Genomic DNA, 15,440 nt, shown 5'->3' with positions numbered 1-15,440 from the left:
GTTTTTCCGCCCTTAGCATAATATTATTGAGATTCACCTTGTTAGTACATGTAATCAGTAGTTTCTTCTTTTCACTGCTGCATAGTGTTACATTTTATACTACCACGGTTTAACTATTTTTTCAGTCCATATTTAGAATTTAAATCAGACTCTCCTTAATGTATCAATATTTGTCTTATTTAAGATATTACTCATCATATTGTGTTTTCTAGATACATTCTGAATCAAGATTAGACTCACCAAAATGGTTCTTGCTTTCTCCTTTCCAGAGTGAGCTGATGTTTTCCACAGTCTCAACTGGAAAATTCCCTGTATGACTATACCAATAAATAAGTAAACAAACCAGCCACCACTTTGAAAATAATAATAAAACTCCTGTAAATTTTTTTAAAATTCATGTCTACAAATTGCTTGAAATTATACAGCAATATGAGATTTGCTGAAATTTTATACTAGCCATTTGTTTTAGATAGATATTATGTCCTAAATACTCAAGTCAAAATTGACAAAATTCAGCCAGAAAGTACAATTCAAAGTAGCTTGGCTTCCAGGCCAAAAAATATGGAAATAATTATACACCAATAGGATAGGAGTATTAGACTCTGAGATCAATTTTAGAAAATATAAATGTCTTTCCCAAAGTATGATTTAAAAATATTTCTGCTAAACTCTCATATTTAGTACTTTATATTCTAAATGTGTAAACTTTATTATTTTAAAATGAATTAGAAATCCTACATTCATTACATTTTTTATTGTCTCCTTTTCAGACTTGCACTGGCACTTAGAATTATCTGAGAGAATGAGTCCTAAATACCAGGAAACTTTCACATTCTGCAGCTAGAAAACAGACTGTTAAAAAAAAAAAAAAAAATTCTGTTGTGGCATTTCCTTCACTTTTATTTCTGTCTTAAGATGCAAACATGTGAGATGGAATATTGAAAAAACTAAAATACAATAAAGTAATAACTAAATAATGAATTTTTGTTCTAGTTTTACATTTCCTGTAAACCTAATCAGCTATTTTTCATATTGGTGGCCAATCCAAATCTACTTATATGTCATGCACATACACAAGGGTACTTCAAAAAGTTCATAGAGAACGATAAATGCTGGCGAGGCTGCGGAGAAAAAGGAACTCTCATACATTGTTGGTGGGACTGCAAAATGGTGCAGCCTCTATGGAAAATGGTATGGAGGTTCCTTAAACAATTGCAAATAGATCTACCATACGACCCAGCCATCCCACTGTTGGGAATATACCCAGAGGAATGGAAATCATCAAGTCGAAGGTATACCTGTTCCCCAATGTTCATCGCAGCACTCTTTACAATAGCCAAGAGTTGGAACCAGCCCAAATGCCCATCATCAGATGAGTGGATACGGAAAATGTGGTACATCTACACAATGGAATACTACTCAGCTATAAAAACGAATGAAATACTGCCATTTGCAACAACATGGATGGACCTTGAGAGAATTATATTAAGTGAAACAAGTCAGGCACAGAAAGAGAAATACCACATGTTCTCACTTATTGGAGGGAGCTAAAAATTAATATATAAATTCACACACACACATACACACACACACACACACAAACCGGCGGGGGGGGAAGAAGATATAACAACCACAATTATTTGAAGTTGATACAACAAGCAAACAGAAAGGACATTGTTGGGGGGGAGGGGGGGAGGGAGAAGGGAGCGAGGTTTTGGTGATGGGGAGCAATAATCAGCTACAATGTATATCGACAAAATAAAATTTAAAAAAATAAAAAAAATAAAAAATAAAAATAATTTTTTAAAAAAAGTTCATAGAATAATAAAATTAAGAGATAATACAAATCTTTCCATGAACTTTTTGAAGAACCCTCATCTGTGTGTGTGTGTGTACACACATATAATGTATATGTACATATATTATATTAAGTACTTGATTTTCATATAATATACTTTTGACTGTATAAAATTATTGCATTTTTATATGTTCAAATTAATAAAATATTCATTGTATGCGAAATTTAAACTTTTCTACATTACCTGACAAAGAAACTGGAGTTGCTTGCTATCTGAAATTTAGCTCTGTGTGTCATCTTTCTCTATAGAGCAGTGTTTGTGCAATTATTTTAATATATAACTGTGTTTGGGCCTTACTATTTTGTAAAGAGGATAGAAGCTAGAAAAATTTATTTTGATTTTTTTAAATATTGGCTTTAATGGAAAAAATAAAGATACCATACTTGTGATAAGACATATATATAAGTCTCTTTAAAAAATTTAAAAAGACACGTTGTAATGGGTAACAATGCCAAAAGCATTAAGACTTTAGTCTCGCTAAGAAAGTCTTTGGCTTTCTGCGTTTTGAAGGGATATTTATTTTAAAAATATGCTAGACATATATTATTGAAGATTATGTCTAAAAAGCAAGACAGAATCAGGGATTTTAAAAAATACACTCACCTCTTTCATAACAAGCATATGGATAATAAGTACACACACACACATGCACACCTTTAACAGAACATATTCATTTCCTGTTTACCTTATTTTCTGAAAAAATAAAATTATTAGTATTTCTTGTTTAAAAATGGAGGACTTACTGTATTTACATTTCAAGAGTTTTGGTTATAACATTAGAAAATCCATTTTAGTCTATGGTATCTGATAGTATTTGGACGTGTTGTCCCCCCAAAAATTCATGTGGAAATCTGATCCCAATGTGGCAGTGTTGGGAGCTGTTTAAGTTGTGGGGGTGGACCCCTCATGAACGGATTCATGCTCTCCCTGGGATAGGAGGGGTAGTGAATGAGATCTCACTCTATTAGTTCCCGTGAGAGCTCGTTGTTTGAAAGACCCTGGCACCTCCCTCTCACTCTCTGTCTTGCTTCCTCTTGCCATGTGATCTGCTTGTACCTGCCGGCTGCCTGCCACTTTCTGCCATGAGTAAAAGCAGCCTGAGGCTTGCTCCAGATGCAGCTGCCCCAGAATCGTAAGACAAATAAACCTCTGTCTTTATAAATCACCGGTCTCAGGTATTCTGTTATAGCAACACAAAAACTGACTAATACAGTATCTTTCATGATCTAGACCAGTATTGAACAAAATGAGTTATATGGAATAGGTGTTCTCTGAAAATGACTTTAGAGTCAAATAATTTTACAAGTGAGTGGGTTAAAGAAATGTCAGTGGATTAACATACTTTAGGTTTGTTAAATGCATTTGTATGCATAGCCAATTGTGAATCATCAAGGGGAGGTATTGAGAGCAGAACTTCTCAACCTCATTCAGTCTAGACAAATGATCCATGAAACATATGTGAATAATCCTAACCTAGGATTGGGATTTAGCCTAACAAGAGAGGTAACTAATGAAGTAAAAGAGTGTTATGTTATACTGTGAGTCAAGATTGGTCTCTAATCCTGGATCTTCTTTGTCAGAAGCCTTAGATTAGTGGCTAAGAGCACAGTCTATCTGGGTTTGAATCCTACACAGCCCCTTACTTTCTGAATGAGTGTGTGCAAGTCACCTCTCTATGCCTTTATTTATTCAATTATAAACAAGGAGCCATAAGAGATTTTACCCCAGGGAGTTGTTAGTTCAATTAATATAATCAAATTGTTTTTGAAGAGGACCTGATAAATGATAAGTGGTACATAAGTTTGAGTTATTTTTTTACCAGTGGCTTTCAATCTTCGGACTTTGACCCATAGGAATCAACCCATATTGAGACACAGTATAAAAACACATGCACACAAAAAACATACCCATGAAATAAAAACTAATCGAAATAATACTTAACGATGCTATGTGCCAAGCACTTTATTATTTTTTATTTTCTTCTATTTTTTTTTACTTATTTTCTTTCATTGTCTCCTTATTCTATTCCATTTCAACCTATTTATTCTATTTTCTACGTCATATTTCATTCTTCTCTCTTCATTTACATTTTAAAAAAATGCTAATCCTGGTCTTTAGATTGCAAGAAACTAATTTGGTGATATGATCTGCTGATCATCATTTGAACTCTGCCTACAATTCAGTCCTCTGTCCACCCACACCCAAAAAACCCATTAGATAATTCATAAAGTTTGAAGATTTTTCAAAAATTCAAATTCAGCCTCCATTCTGACCTGTTGAATATGGATCTCCTGATTGTTTTGGCCCCAGAATCTCTCTCTCATGGAAAGCATTCTATAGACAATGAATGACCTTCCAGGGTTCTTCTAATTCCAAAATTAAAGAAATAAATAACATTTAAAAAGGTCTCTGCTTAATATATTCCTTAAATCTTAAAAGATCTAATCTGTATTTGGCATATGCAATACACACTAACATTCTCACATGCATTTTCTTTCTGAACTATTTAGAGAAAAATAAAGTCCAGGTAATTGTAATTATTCCTCAATAATTAGAGTGATTGTATGCTGCTGCATTCATTTGTAAATAGGTTTCAACATTTTTAAACTCAAAATTATTTGGTTAAAGTAAAAGCTAAAATCAAGTCAAAGTTGAGATTACATAGTTAATATTATCTGCATTATTTTTCTATTTTATTGGCATATATAAGTGTATTTCAAGTGTTTTAAATAGGTATAACATTCTTCTGCTCATGTCCAGACTTTTAATACTACAGAACAGAAAAAAAGACTAGATGCAATTCCACCTCCATTCTCCCCCAAATTTGGTGATACACCAAACTATATCTCAGGCCTTCTGAAGTTATCAATGCATGTCACTATAGACCATAATAACAACATTTATATTTTATAAACATATAAATATTCATTGCAAACATTCAAAATATATTTCAAGTTTGAAGTATCTTTCATCCTTACTGTAGCTTACATCATAATTTAGAACATATTTATAAATCCTATAATGTATACATACAATTAATATTATTTTATAAAATATTAGGTATCTCATATAAAAACTTTATTCATGGAGGATATTTTGGAATTAGAATGGGGATGCTATAATATGAAATGCCTATATGAAAAATATTTATTTAATTTGATTAGTCAACTTCTAACAATAGGTACTTTGGCTTTCTATTAGATTTTCAGGTCATTTGAATAGGAGTTAAAAAAAGATCTCACAGTTCACAATCATCAATGACTGGAAAATGTTTTCATTTATTATTACTTCAATATAAGTATATTTTTCTAAAAAAGAAGTTACTTCATATTTCTATTTTTTTTCCCTTTTCTATACCCTTTTCACATTTATGTATATGACTTTTACTTCTCTCAGTGTATCTCCAGTATTCTGAGATATTTAGCATCTCAATATATTATTTATGACCATGAACTCTGCAAGTGTTCAGATACAAGGCTTTCTGGCAGGCTTCCCCATTAGTCTCCATGGGCATGTGCAGAATCTGAAAACTTCACACATCTATGTTAATTCCATAAGCAAATGCTTGAGCTGCATTAAGCACAAGAACATGAGACTTCAATTGATTTAAAAAGTACTTGTGAGGCAGCTGTATTTTTCTCTCATTCTCACAGTCTGGTGTTATTTATTGTCATTTCATGTGTGGTTTCTAAGCTCATCCAACAGATATTGATTTACAGTTTTTTATATTCTACATATTGGTTGTTTTGTTATATCTTCAGAATCCTTCAATGAAAGGTACTGTGGCTGTAACTTGTTTGAAAGGCTCTTCCCCCCTCTCTTTGTGCACTCCATTCTCTCCACGAACGGCTGCATCGCAGCTGTCATTCTGAATGGCAAAGATGTCTTTGGGTGATAAGCTGATGCCTGTGGCACACACAGTGGCTTCACACAACCAATTAGCAGGAGCTGGGCCACAGCAAGGTTTGGTGCTGTCCATCAAGCCTGCGACCACCACTGACACCATCAACAAATCTGTCAAATATGGCTCTTTCTGTGAATAAAACCAAGCCCACTTGTTCTGTGGTGAAGAAAGAATTGGCAGAACGTGTTTAATAAAAAGTGAAAGAAGGTGGTGGCCGATCTTTACACAGCGTTAAGTAATTGCAAAAACTACTGAACTGGTGGAAATATTGATAACCAAATCATATCTGTTGCTGGAATACAGGAAATCCAACTGAAAACTTCTCCACAAATTTCCACTGGAGCAATTCATAAGACCACCCACATTGTTCAAGTTTATTTATTTAGTCCCTGGAAAGCAGACCTAAGGTACACTCTCTTCAATAATAAGGTGTCATTTATTATTCTATATAAAACCAGATATGAATATTTACCTACAAATGCCACCAGATATCAGACTAATATTTTATATAAAATTATTTTTATAATAATTTCCTTAAACATTCAAATCTGTTTCTAGAACAGTATCTTGTAAATTATGCATATCTGCATTTACAATTAAGTGCTTAGAAGTTTTAAAACTGACTCCATTGAACACACATTGAGAAACATTATATAGTTATTGTTCTTAATAACTAAAAATGTGTGTAGATATAACATTAACTAAGAGTGAACTTTGATAGTCACCATAGTTTTTCATTTTGAAGCAGGATGAGGGCTTATAACTGGAGCCAGGAAAAATACCTAAATCGAAGAGATAAAGAACCAGTGGAACTTTCCTCAAAACTTGGATGCCTTCTCCTGACACCTGGCCTTCGCCCATGCTGTCTACTTAAGAAAAATTCTCATTTTTCTGTCATCACATACCACAGAACTCCTGAGCACTCACCTGGTATACTCCTTCAAGTCTTATGTTAACATTATATTTTTCCTCTGGTAGGTTAAATTGTCCCTGTTATGTGCTCTTCTTGATCTTGAACATCTCTTATTTTAGCACTGATGAAACGTTGTGGTGGCATAGTGACATGAGTGCATTCCCTTAGACTGTAAAATTTGAAACACAACGGATCATTTCTACTTGCTCTGCCTGATGTATTTAGCACTTATTGTCTCAAACATACTTGCTCAATAAATGTTTGTGGAAGCAAACAAGGAATTGTTAATTTATGACTCATAGATTGGTTTCAGCATCATTATGGAAGAGGGCTAAAAGGAGAAGATAGATAATTTGTTTCCATCCAAAGAATAGTCTCAGCATCATGTCTATGGGCAAGAAGCAGAGAGAGTAATGTCTAATACCAAATTCATGTTTACCTGACTTAAGGGACATATCTAAGGCTCAATTTAAAAAATTAAATCAATCTACATCAGAAAGCAGAGATACAAGTATGGAGTATAGGGTTGATCAAATATGCCTATTTTTTTATTTTCCTACATTCCTGTTGAAATTAACATCTCTTAAAATTTTTCAAGCATAAGTTCAATAGTGTGAAACAAACCAATATTTACATGTTTCTAGAAAAGTTCATTATACATAGGCATTACACAAGAGTGTGTAGTGTCTATGTATCACTGTATTAGAAATTCTTTGAATTCTTGGTCATTTGTTTCAAACTTATATATGCATACTTAACAGCTAATAGGGGTGTAGCAAATTTTTTAATGAATTTAGTAAAAATTGTTTTCCATATAATGTAAATTGCACATGACAGATTCATATCAAGCGGAGTTTTAACCAGTCATTATAAAGATTCCTAAATGCTGTTTAGAATAGTAGTCAGCAATTGTCCCATGATATGTTAGGAATTATCGGCAAGGCCAATCTTACATGAAATGGCAGAAGACTTTTGACTTTTCCCAGTTGGACATATGAGAACTTAGCTCTAACAACTCTCCAATCCTTGATCTAAATTGTTATCTTGCTAAGATTTGGACCCTTCATGGTAAAAGGATGGAAAGAGAAATTCATTCTTACCTAGTGAGTGAGCCAGACTGTCACCCAACATGCTTTCTTTACTAGTTGTTGTATATGTAATATTTCAGAGTGACTAAGATGCAACATATCATTTATCATTTTGCTTAATTTATTGTATTTTGGAAAGCAATTCTATACGTTACTGAGAGCTTAAATATTTTTATATTTAAGAAATTAGTTCCAAAATATGTGTGTGTGTGTGTGTGTGTGTGTGTGTGTGTGTGAGTGTGTGTGTATAAAACGTGTATGTGTGTGTATATCTTTGGGTATATATCTTACTACTTTTGGGGTTTTATAAAAGGCTGTTCTTATGAAGAAAGAAAAGGAAAATAAACTGGCTTGTGAGTTAATTTAGTATTAGTCAAAATGTATTAATTGTAAATACCTTTATTATTCCCAAATATTGTAAAACATCAAAAACTTCATACAATTATTGTGAAATGATTTACCTCTTAATTATTTTAATTTAACAACTGATATGAACTGCAATACCTATTCTAAGGGCTGAACACATTTATTTATCAAAAGTTAAATGTACTTGGGTAATATGACTATATAATATATTAAAAACAGTATAAAATTCACAATACAGCAAGAATAGAAAAATATAGGTATTCAGTAAAATATTCATACACTAAATCCTGTTTAGTGTATGAATATTTTTAGAAAAGAAAAGAAAACATAAGGAAAGAAAAGACAAGGTAAGACCAAGTAAGACAAAACAAAAAGTGTTTGGGCTTTATGTTTTCCTTTTTTTTTTATTTGAAAGTAGCAGATAATGTTACTATTTTGCTTCTACCCCATTTCGGTATTATTTAAACAGTAGAGTTCTAGGCTGTGTTACAAACATTTAACCCCATTGCTTTCTTGCTCTCAGTGTGCCCGTGGTTGGTGACCTAGGATCAAGGTACACACATAACTTCATCTTTTACGGGGGGCTAATTATACTTACCTTAAAGACTATTGTCTTCAATAAGGTCGTGGATGTGAAATACAAGACACATAGTAATAGTAGTAGTTTAACACATATTAGTTTCCTTCTCACACACTCCTCTTACCATCTGACATATTTTTATTCTATTAAATATTTTCATCACATGACTCAATTGGCAATTTCATCGAAACCAATGATAATTTAACTTCTGTGAATTTATGAATCTGGCAAAGCCTGTTATAAATTTACATAAAAGGTCAAAAATTTTTCCCTTATCGAAAGGTTTTTGCAGTTTTGCTGTGGAGATTCATAGCAGTGTCCCATCCTGGGATACCTTAATCAACCTTCTGCACCCATGAATTTCACACTCACGATAACTGCCACATTTCCAAAGTCTGGCGGCTAAAATTCACGCTTATTTTTAAACCCTTCCAACAATCTCCTTAACTCTTAGAACTAACATTTCCATCTGACATTGATTTTTGGATTTTATCCCTATCCGGGAAAAGTCTTATCTCAAAAATTCATACACTGAACATTAGACCGTTTTGTAAAAATTCTTTAGCTCCAGCATCAAAAACAGTGACAGGGGACAGCTACTCATACTGAGATGCAGTCTTGTGTGAATTCCAATAACTATGAGACATTTTCCCACAGATGGCAGAATATAGATACTGAAAGCTCTACCTGTTTGCATTCTATGCTATTTCATGGGTAAAGGGAATGGGATATAACAGAATGGAAATGACAATAAAATGTATAGATCAAAGATGCTTAGTAAAGGTGATATGCATTTATGGTATAAAAATCAAGCACACCTTTTCATTTCTGTGCTGCTATTTTAACCATAATGTATCCAATGACAGAAGATATGCCAGGAAGAGAAAACTTAAACATGTTGGCTACTTTAAATTCCACACCTGATTTGAAACCTAATTTAAGAAAGAACTTCACATTTGAACTATTTCCTTTGACACTTGCTTGGAAAAATTTTATGTGGTTTGAAAGGAGAGTCACTAGATCTAAACATCAGAAACCGTAGGATCTAATTGACCTAGGGCAAGCTACTGTCTCTCTTTTGTGCTCAGGTTAAGCTTTAGTAAGATGAATATATATATATATATATATTTTTTTTTTTTAATTTTATTTTGTCGATATACATTGTAGCTGATTAATGCTCCCCATCACCAAAACCTCCCTCCCTTCTCCCTCCCTCCCTCCCCCCCAACCATGTCCTTTCTGTTTGTTTGTTGTATCAACTTCAAATAATTGTGGTTGTTATATCTTCTTCCCCCCCCCTGATTTGTGTGTGTATGTGTGTATGTGTGTGTGTGAATTTATATATTAATTTTTAGCTCCCACCAATAAGTGAGAACATGTGGTATTTCTCTTTCTGTGCCTGACTTGTTTCACTTAATATAATTCTCTCGAGGTCCATCCATGTTGTTGCAAATGGCAGTATTTCATTCGTTTTTATAGCTGAGTAGTATTCCATTGTGTAGATGTACCACATTTTCCGTATCCACTCATCTGATGATGGGCATTTGGGCTGGTTCCAACTCTTGGCTATTGTAAAGAGTGCTGCGATGAACATTGGGGAACAGGTATACCTTCGACTTGATGATTTCCATTCCTCTGGGTATATTCCCAACAGTGAGATGGCTGGGTCGTATGGTAGATCTATTTGCAATTGTTTAAGGAACCTCCATACCATTTTCCATAGAGGCTGCACCATTTTGCAGTCCCACCAACAATGTATGAGAGTTCCTTTTTCTCCGCAGCCTCGCCAGCATTTATCGTTCATAGTCTTTTGGATTTTAGCCATCCTAACTGGGGTTAGATGGTATCTCAATGTGGTTTTGATTTGCATTTCCCGGATGCTGAGTGATGTTGAGCATTTTTTCATATGTCTGTTGGCCATTTGGATATCTTCCTTAGAGAAATGCCTACTTAGCTCTTTTGCCCATTTTTTAATTGGGTTGCTTGTTTTCTTCTTGTAAAGTTGTTTGAGTTCCTTATATATTCTGGATATTAATCCTTTGTCAGATGTATATTTTGCAAATATTTTCTCCCACTCTGTTGGTTGTCTTTTAACTCTTTTAATTGTTTCTTTTGCTGTGCAGAAGCTTTTTAGTTTGATATAATCCCATTTGTTTATTTTTCCTTTGGTTGCCCGTGCTTTTGGGGTCGTATTCATGAAGTCTGTGCCCAGTCCTATTTCCTGAAGTGTTTCCCCTATGTTTTCTTTAAGAAGTTTTATTGTCTCAGGGTGTATATTTAAATCCTTAATCCATTTTGAGTTGATTTTAGTATACGGTGAGAGGGATGGATCTAGTTTCATTCTCCTGCATATCGATATCCAGTTATCCCAGCACCACTTGCTGAAGAGGCAGTCCCTTCCCCAGTGAATAGGCTTGGTGCCTTTGTCAAAGATCAGATGGCAGTAAGACTATACTTTCAGGGATCATTTCTATAGTTTGTAAGATGAATATATAATTCTGTGGTCCCTGACAGTCAAACAGCCTATGGGATTTGTTCATTTGTTTATTTTACTTAACAATATCACAGAGCAGTTATCTTTGCAGTTTCTGAAGCCATGTAGTGTGGCTGTATTCCAGCCCCACTAATAACTGTCTGTGTGGATTTGAGCAAATTAAATAACCTCTCCGTGTTTCAGTTTCCTCATCTGTAAAATGAGAATAATAATCATGCCTACCTAATGAGGTTGTTGACAGAATTAAATAAGCTATATTTCAACAATTTTAATGTAAAATATTTCTCATATTTTAATATATCTTAAAGCAGGATGCATATTTTAAAAATCGTAAATAAGCATTTTTCAGAATTTAATTGACAGCATTTTTCCCTAGTGGTACATAAAAATGTAGCATGTTTTAGACTCAGTGATAAATTAGAACAATTATTGTAATATATATGAAGTGCATAGAATAGTGCCTAGCACATATTTCTCAATAGCTGAAATTAACATTTCTCTATAAGTAAGCAATAATTGTTATATCTAAATTAAAAGTATTAGGTTAAGAATGATAATTTAATAGTAATAAAAATCTTGGCAGTCACATCAGTGTCGGTTTTATTTTGTATCTAGTGTCATAATATAATTTAATAACTTTATCCAGACTAATCATTAATTGACGTAGAATATAATTTCTATTTGTATAGTTTTATACAGTTTAATATATTCCTATGTTAAACAGAACAAACCTCTCTAATTTTTACTTTTGCAAGGTGGTTAAAGAGAGGAAGTATAAATTTTGAGAAAAATAAAAATTAAGAAAATACCTACATTTATCAGGTTTGGTACATTATTTAATATAAAGAAAAAAAATCACATTGCAGTTGCCAAACTTATAATCACCTTCCATTATTAATTCTCAAGAATGATTAACATTAGACTAATAACTTTTAAGGAATTGGTTACTAAAACTACTCACTTTGTTATTGGTCTACAGATATTAAGCATTTATACAGAAACTTCATCTTCCAACATGCTTTATAGAACTCTACAGGTGGTATCACCTCTCTCTTCTCTCCAAATTTTACTTTACAAGAAATATAAGAGATTGCCTATCTGCATTTTAAAAAAAATGCATACTTAAGAAATTAGACATATTATCAAAAGCAATTTAAACTGACTAAGGACAAAATGTAGATGATAGAAAAATATATACATAAAATGCTTGAAACAGTCCCTGGCATGGAGTATGAGCTGTGAAAGTGTAAATTGTCAATATCATCAACATTATTTGGTATCATGTATCACCAAAGACAGATATGACCTTATAGGTGACCAAGTTCAAAACCATTAAAACTACAAAGGGCCTGGAGCATGATAGTTAAATGAGAATTTATGGGATAAAATTTTTCTAAATATTGTATACTTTTGTTTATATATATAAAACAGATTTTCTTTCCCCGTTCTTTGAAAACTGGAATAATAATAAAAATCAACATCATAACTCCAGATATAATTTTGTCTTGTCCAAGCGCTGTGGATTGAATGTCTTCCCAAAACACATTGAAGCTTAATCCCTACTGTGCTAAGAGAGTGAGAAATCTAATTATGGTAATTAAGGTGGGGCATTAGGGAGATGATTAGATTGTGAGGACTACGCCCTAGTGAATGGATTGATCCATTCATTAAGAAGTCAATAGTTTAATGGGAGTGTGCAAGTGAGGAGTTAGTTCTCTCTTGCTCAGCCATTTCACCCTGTGACCCCCTTCCTTGCTGTGAAGAGTCACCACCCACCAAGGCCCTCACCAGACGTGTTTTCTGGACTTCGGACTTCTCAGACTCCAAAACTATAAGAAATAAGTTCTATTTCTTTATAAATTACACAGTTTCTGGTATTTTCTTATAAGCCACAGAAATGGAACTAGAACTTCAGTCAAATAAACCCTGTGCAAACTGTGTTCTTACGCTTTGGGCCTTATAAAACATCCAGGGAAGAAAAGCTAAGGTTTATAGAAAATTATTTGAATTTTATATCATTTAAATTCTCTACAAAAATAAAATAAAATCTTCAGTAAACATTTTTCCCATCCTACCATCTTTGGTAATCATGGAGCTTTTCTGAGCACTATGGATTATTTAGTCAATAAATACAGACATGAAATGTTATAAAAATAATTATAATTCTTAGAAATTTGAAATTTACTTGGATTTCTATGATTTCACAACATTTTGGGTAGGCTTTTTTGGAATTTATATTCATTTTCATTTATGAATAAGTCTTTTTTTTTTCTTATATAGAGTGAGGGCTATCATATTATTGTTGGTAACTAGTGGGAGAAATTCCACTTTTCTGGATGCTTGAAACATATACAGTTATAACAAAAAGTCAAAGAGTTAAACGACTATGGTTTTTTTCTCAACTTCCAAGTGATTTAGGCTTTGGAGAAAAATAGAGTAATGAAGGAAGAAAATAAAAGCAATAGAAAAGAAGAATATCTCAGAAAGATGTTTTTGAATATTTAGACCCACATGGAGAAAAAGAAAAAGAAGAAAAATATCTGAAGGAAAAATTAGGGGATAGAACTGTCCAAAATATCACTTTATCCTTTTTGGATCTTAACTAGTGGTTTATCCAAAAAGAAGTTCCTTTCTCAATAAAGTTTCTATCAGTACAAGTAGTTTCTTCCGTCTACATTACTATTGCAGAGTGTGGGAGTGATATATTCCTTTAGATGGCAAAAAATGCTTTACTACCAATTATAATTTAAACATTTTGAATTACTTTAAAGAAATGAAAAAAATAAACTAGGCTCAGTGAGAAAACAAAATACACACACATATGTATTATCCATCTATCTGCAATCTACATGCTATGACTGTGAAAAATAGATGAAACAGTATGTATGTTTTAATATAAGTTAACTATTAAAACATAATTCCTTAAAAATACAAATCTTCCATTGCACAACAAGGTAATATACTTAACACTACTAACAGTACACTTAAAAATGGTTAAGACAATAAATTTTATTTTATTTTTTTTAACCACAATTTGAAAAAAAAAAAAAAAAGAGAATGAAAGATAACAGATTTCAGTCTCCAGCCATGGTGGAATAGTTGATAGTAGACTAGCCTCTCAATATAAAAGAAAAAGAAAAAAAATCCATATTTGGATTTCTACATTTTACTATGAATATGGATCTTCTACATTTTACTGTGAATAAACTCATTTTTTTTAAAGGAAAATAATGAGTTTTATTTTAAGTTCAAACATCCAGGGAAGTAAAAAATCAAACAGAAGAAAAATAGTGAAAAAAAAAAGGAAAGAATTAATGAAAATTCCAATTTAACCTGATCATAGGAGGTAGCAGTATTTTATTTTTTTTCAGTATAGGAGATAAAGCAGATCAATGTTTCAGTGAATACATGTGCTTATCTTTTAACTCAATTAATAAAAATGAATAAATCAAGAACATTTAACTTCAAAAGAAAGTTGCACATTACTTTTTCCAAAAGTAGATACAAATCAACACTTTTCACTCAATATCATAAACATTATATTTAATAGTCGGACAATTACCCAAGTGGAAAAATATCATTGTTGGCTTTTTGTTCTAAAATTGTTTACTTAAAGTTATTTTTAAAAGCACTAGTATAAAAATGTCACTATAAAAGAGGTTGGCAAAGAAAATATTTATAATAGTTAACAGAGAGTATTTAAAATGAGGAAATTTTAAATTGCTCAGTACTAACATGTTCTTTATAGAGATATGGCATACCTCGTAATGGCTTTCTTCATTCTCTTGAATGTGGAAACCCGCAGAGCTGGGACATTTCTGAGGAGTGACAGGAATATTGTCACTTTTGCTGTGTGAGTTACACTGAAAGAGATTACCAAATAATTGTGACAAACTACTCCACATTTAGAGGGTCTATTGAGAGATATGGTTGTTTGCTAAGAGCCTTATAAAGGAAAACTATTTGAGCTAACAAGGGTCTCACTTATAGATACATGCATTAATATCAAGCCTTTACTTAAAAGGTAAAAATTGTCCCCAGGATATACAAATTGTCAAAGTGCTTTTACTGAAATTAAAGAAATATAAGATCAGTTGTTTCTTTTTTTTAACCCTTTCTTTTTTTAAGCAATATTTGCTTATTATATTTATAACTTTGGTATCTAAAACTTATATGGTGCCACTATTTGTGAGGTAATTTTAGGTATTAGGTTTTTAAATACAATGTTGTGTTACT

General features: G+C 32.5%; 1 protein-coding gene across 4 annotated transcripts in view; it reads right to left on the bottom strand.

The window, feature by feature from the left end:
- PCDH9 (protocadherin 9) overlaps nucleotides 1–15,440 on the bottom strand; it is an 873,028-nt gene that overhangs the window by 545,140 nt on the left and 312,448 nt on the right. For 2 of the 4 annotated variants that reach the window (XM_063102896.1, XM_063102898.1), the window contains exon 2: nucleotides 14,966–15,067. The exons of the other annotated variants lie outside the window; for them this stretch is intronic. In XM_063102896.1, coding sequence (XP_062958966.1) covers nucleotides 14,966–15,067 — 102 coding nt within the window. The remainder of the gene's footprint in view (nucleotides 1–14,965; nucleotides 15,068–15,440) is intronic. 4 annotated transcript variants of the gene reach the window in all.

Source organism: Cynocephalus volans, chromosome 7 (genome assembly GCF_027409185.1).
Source record: "Cynocephalus volans isolate mCynVol1 chromosome 7, mCynVol1.pri, whole genome shotgun sequence".
NCBI lineage: Eukaryota > Metazoa > Chordata > Mammalia > Dermoptera > Cynocephalidae > Cynocephalus > Cynocephalus volans.
Note: the sequence above shows the minus strand (reverse complement) of the source record. Positions and strands in the feature narration are given on the sequence as shown.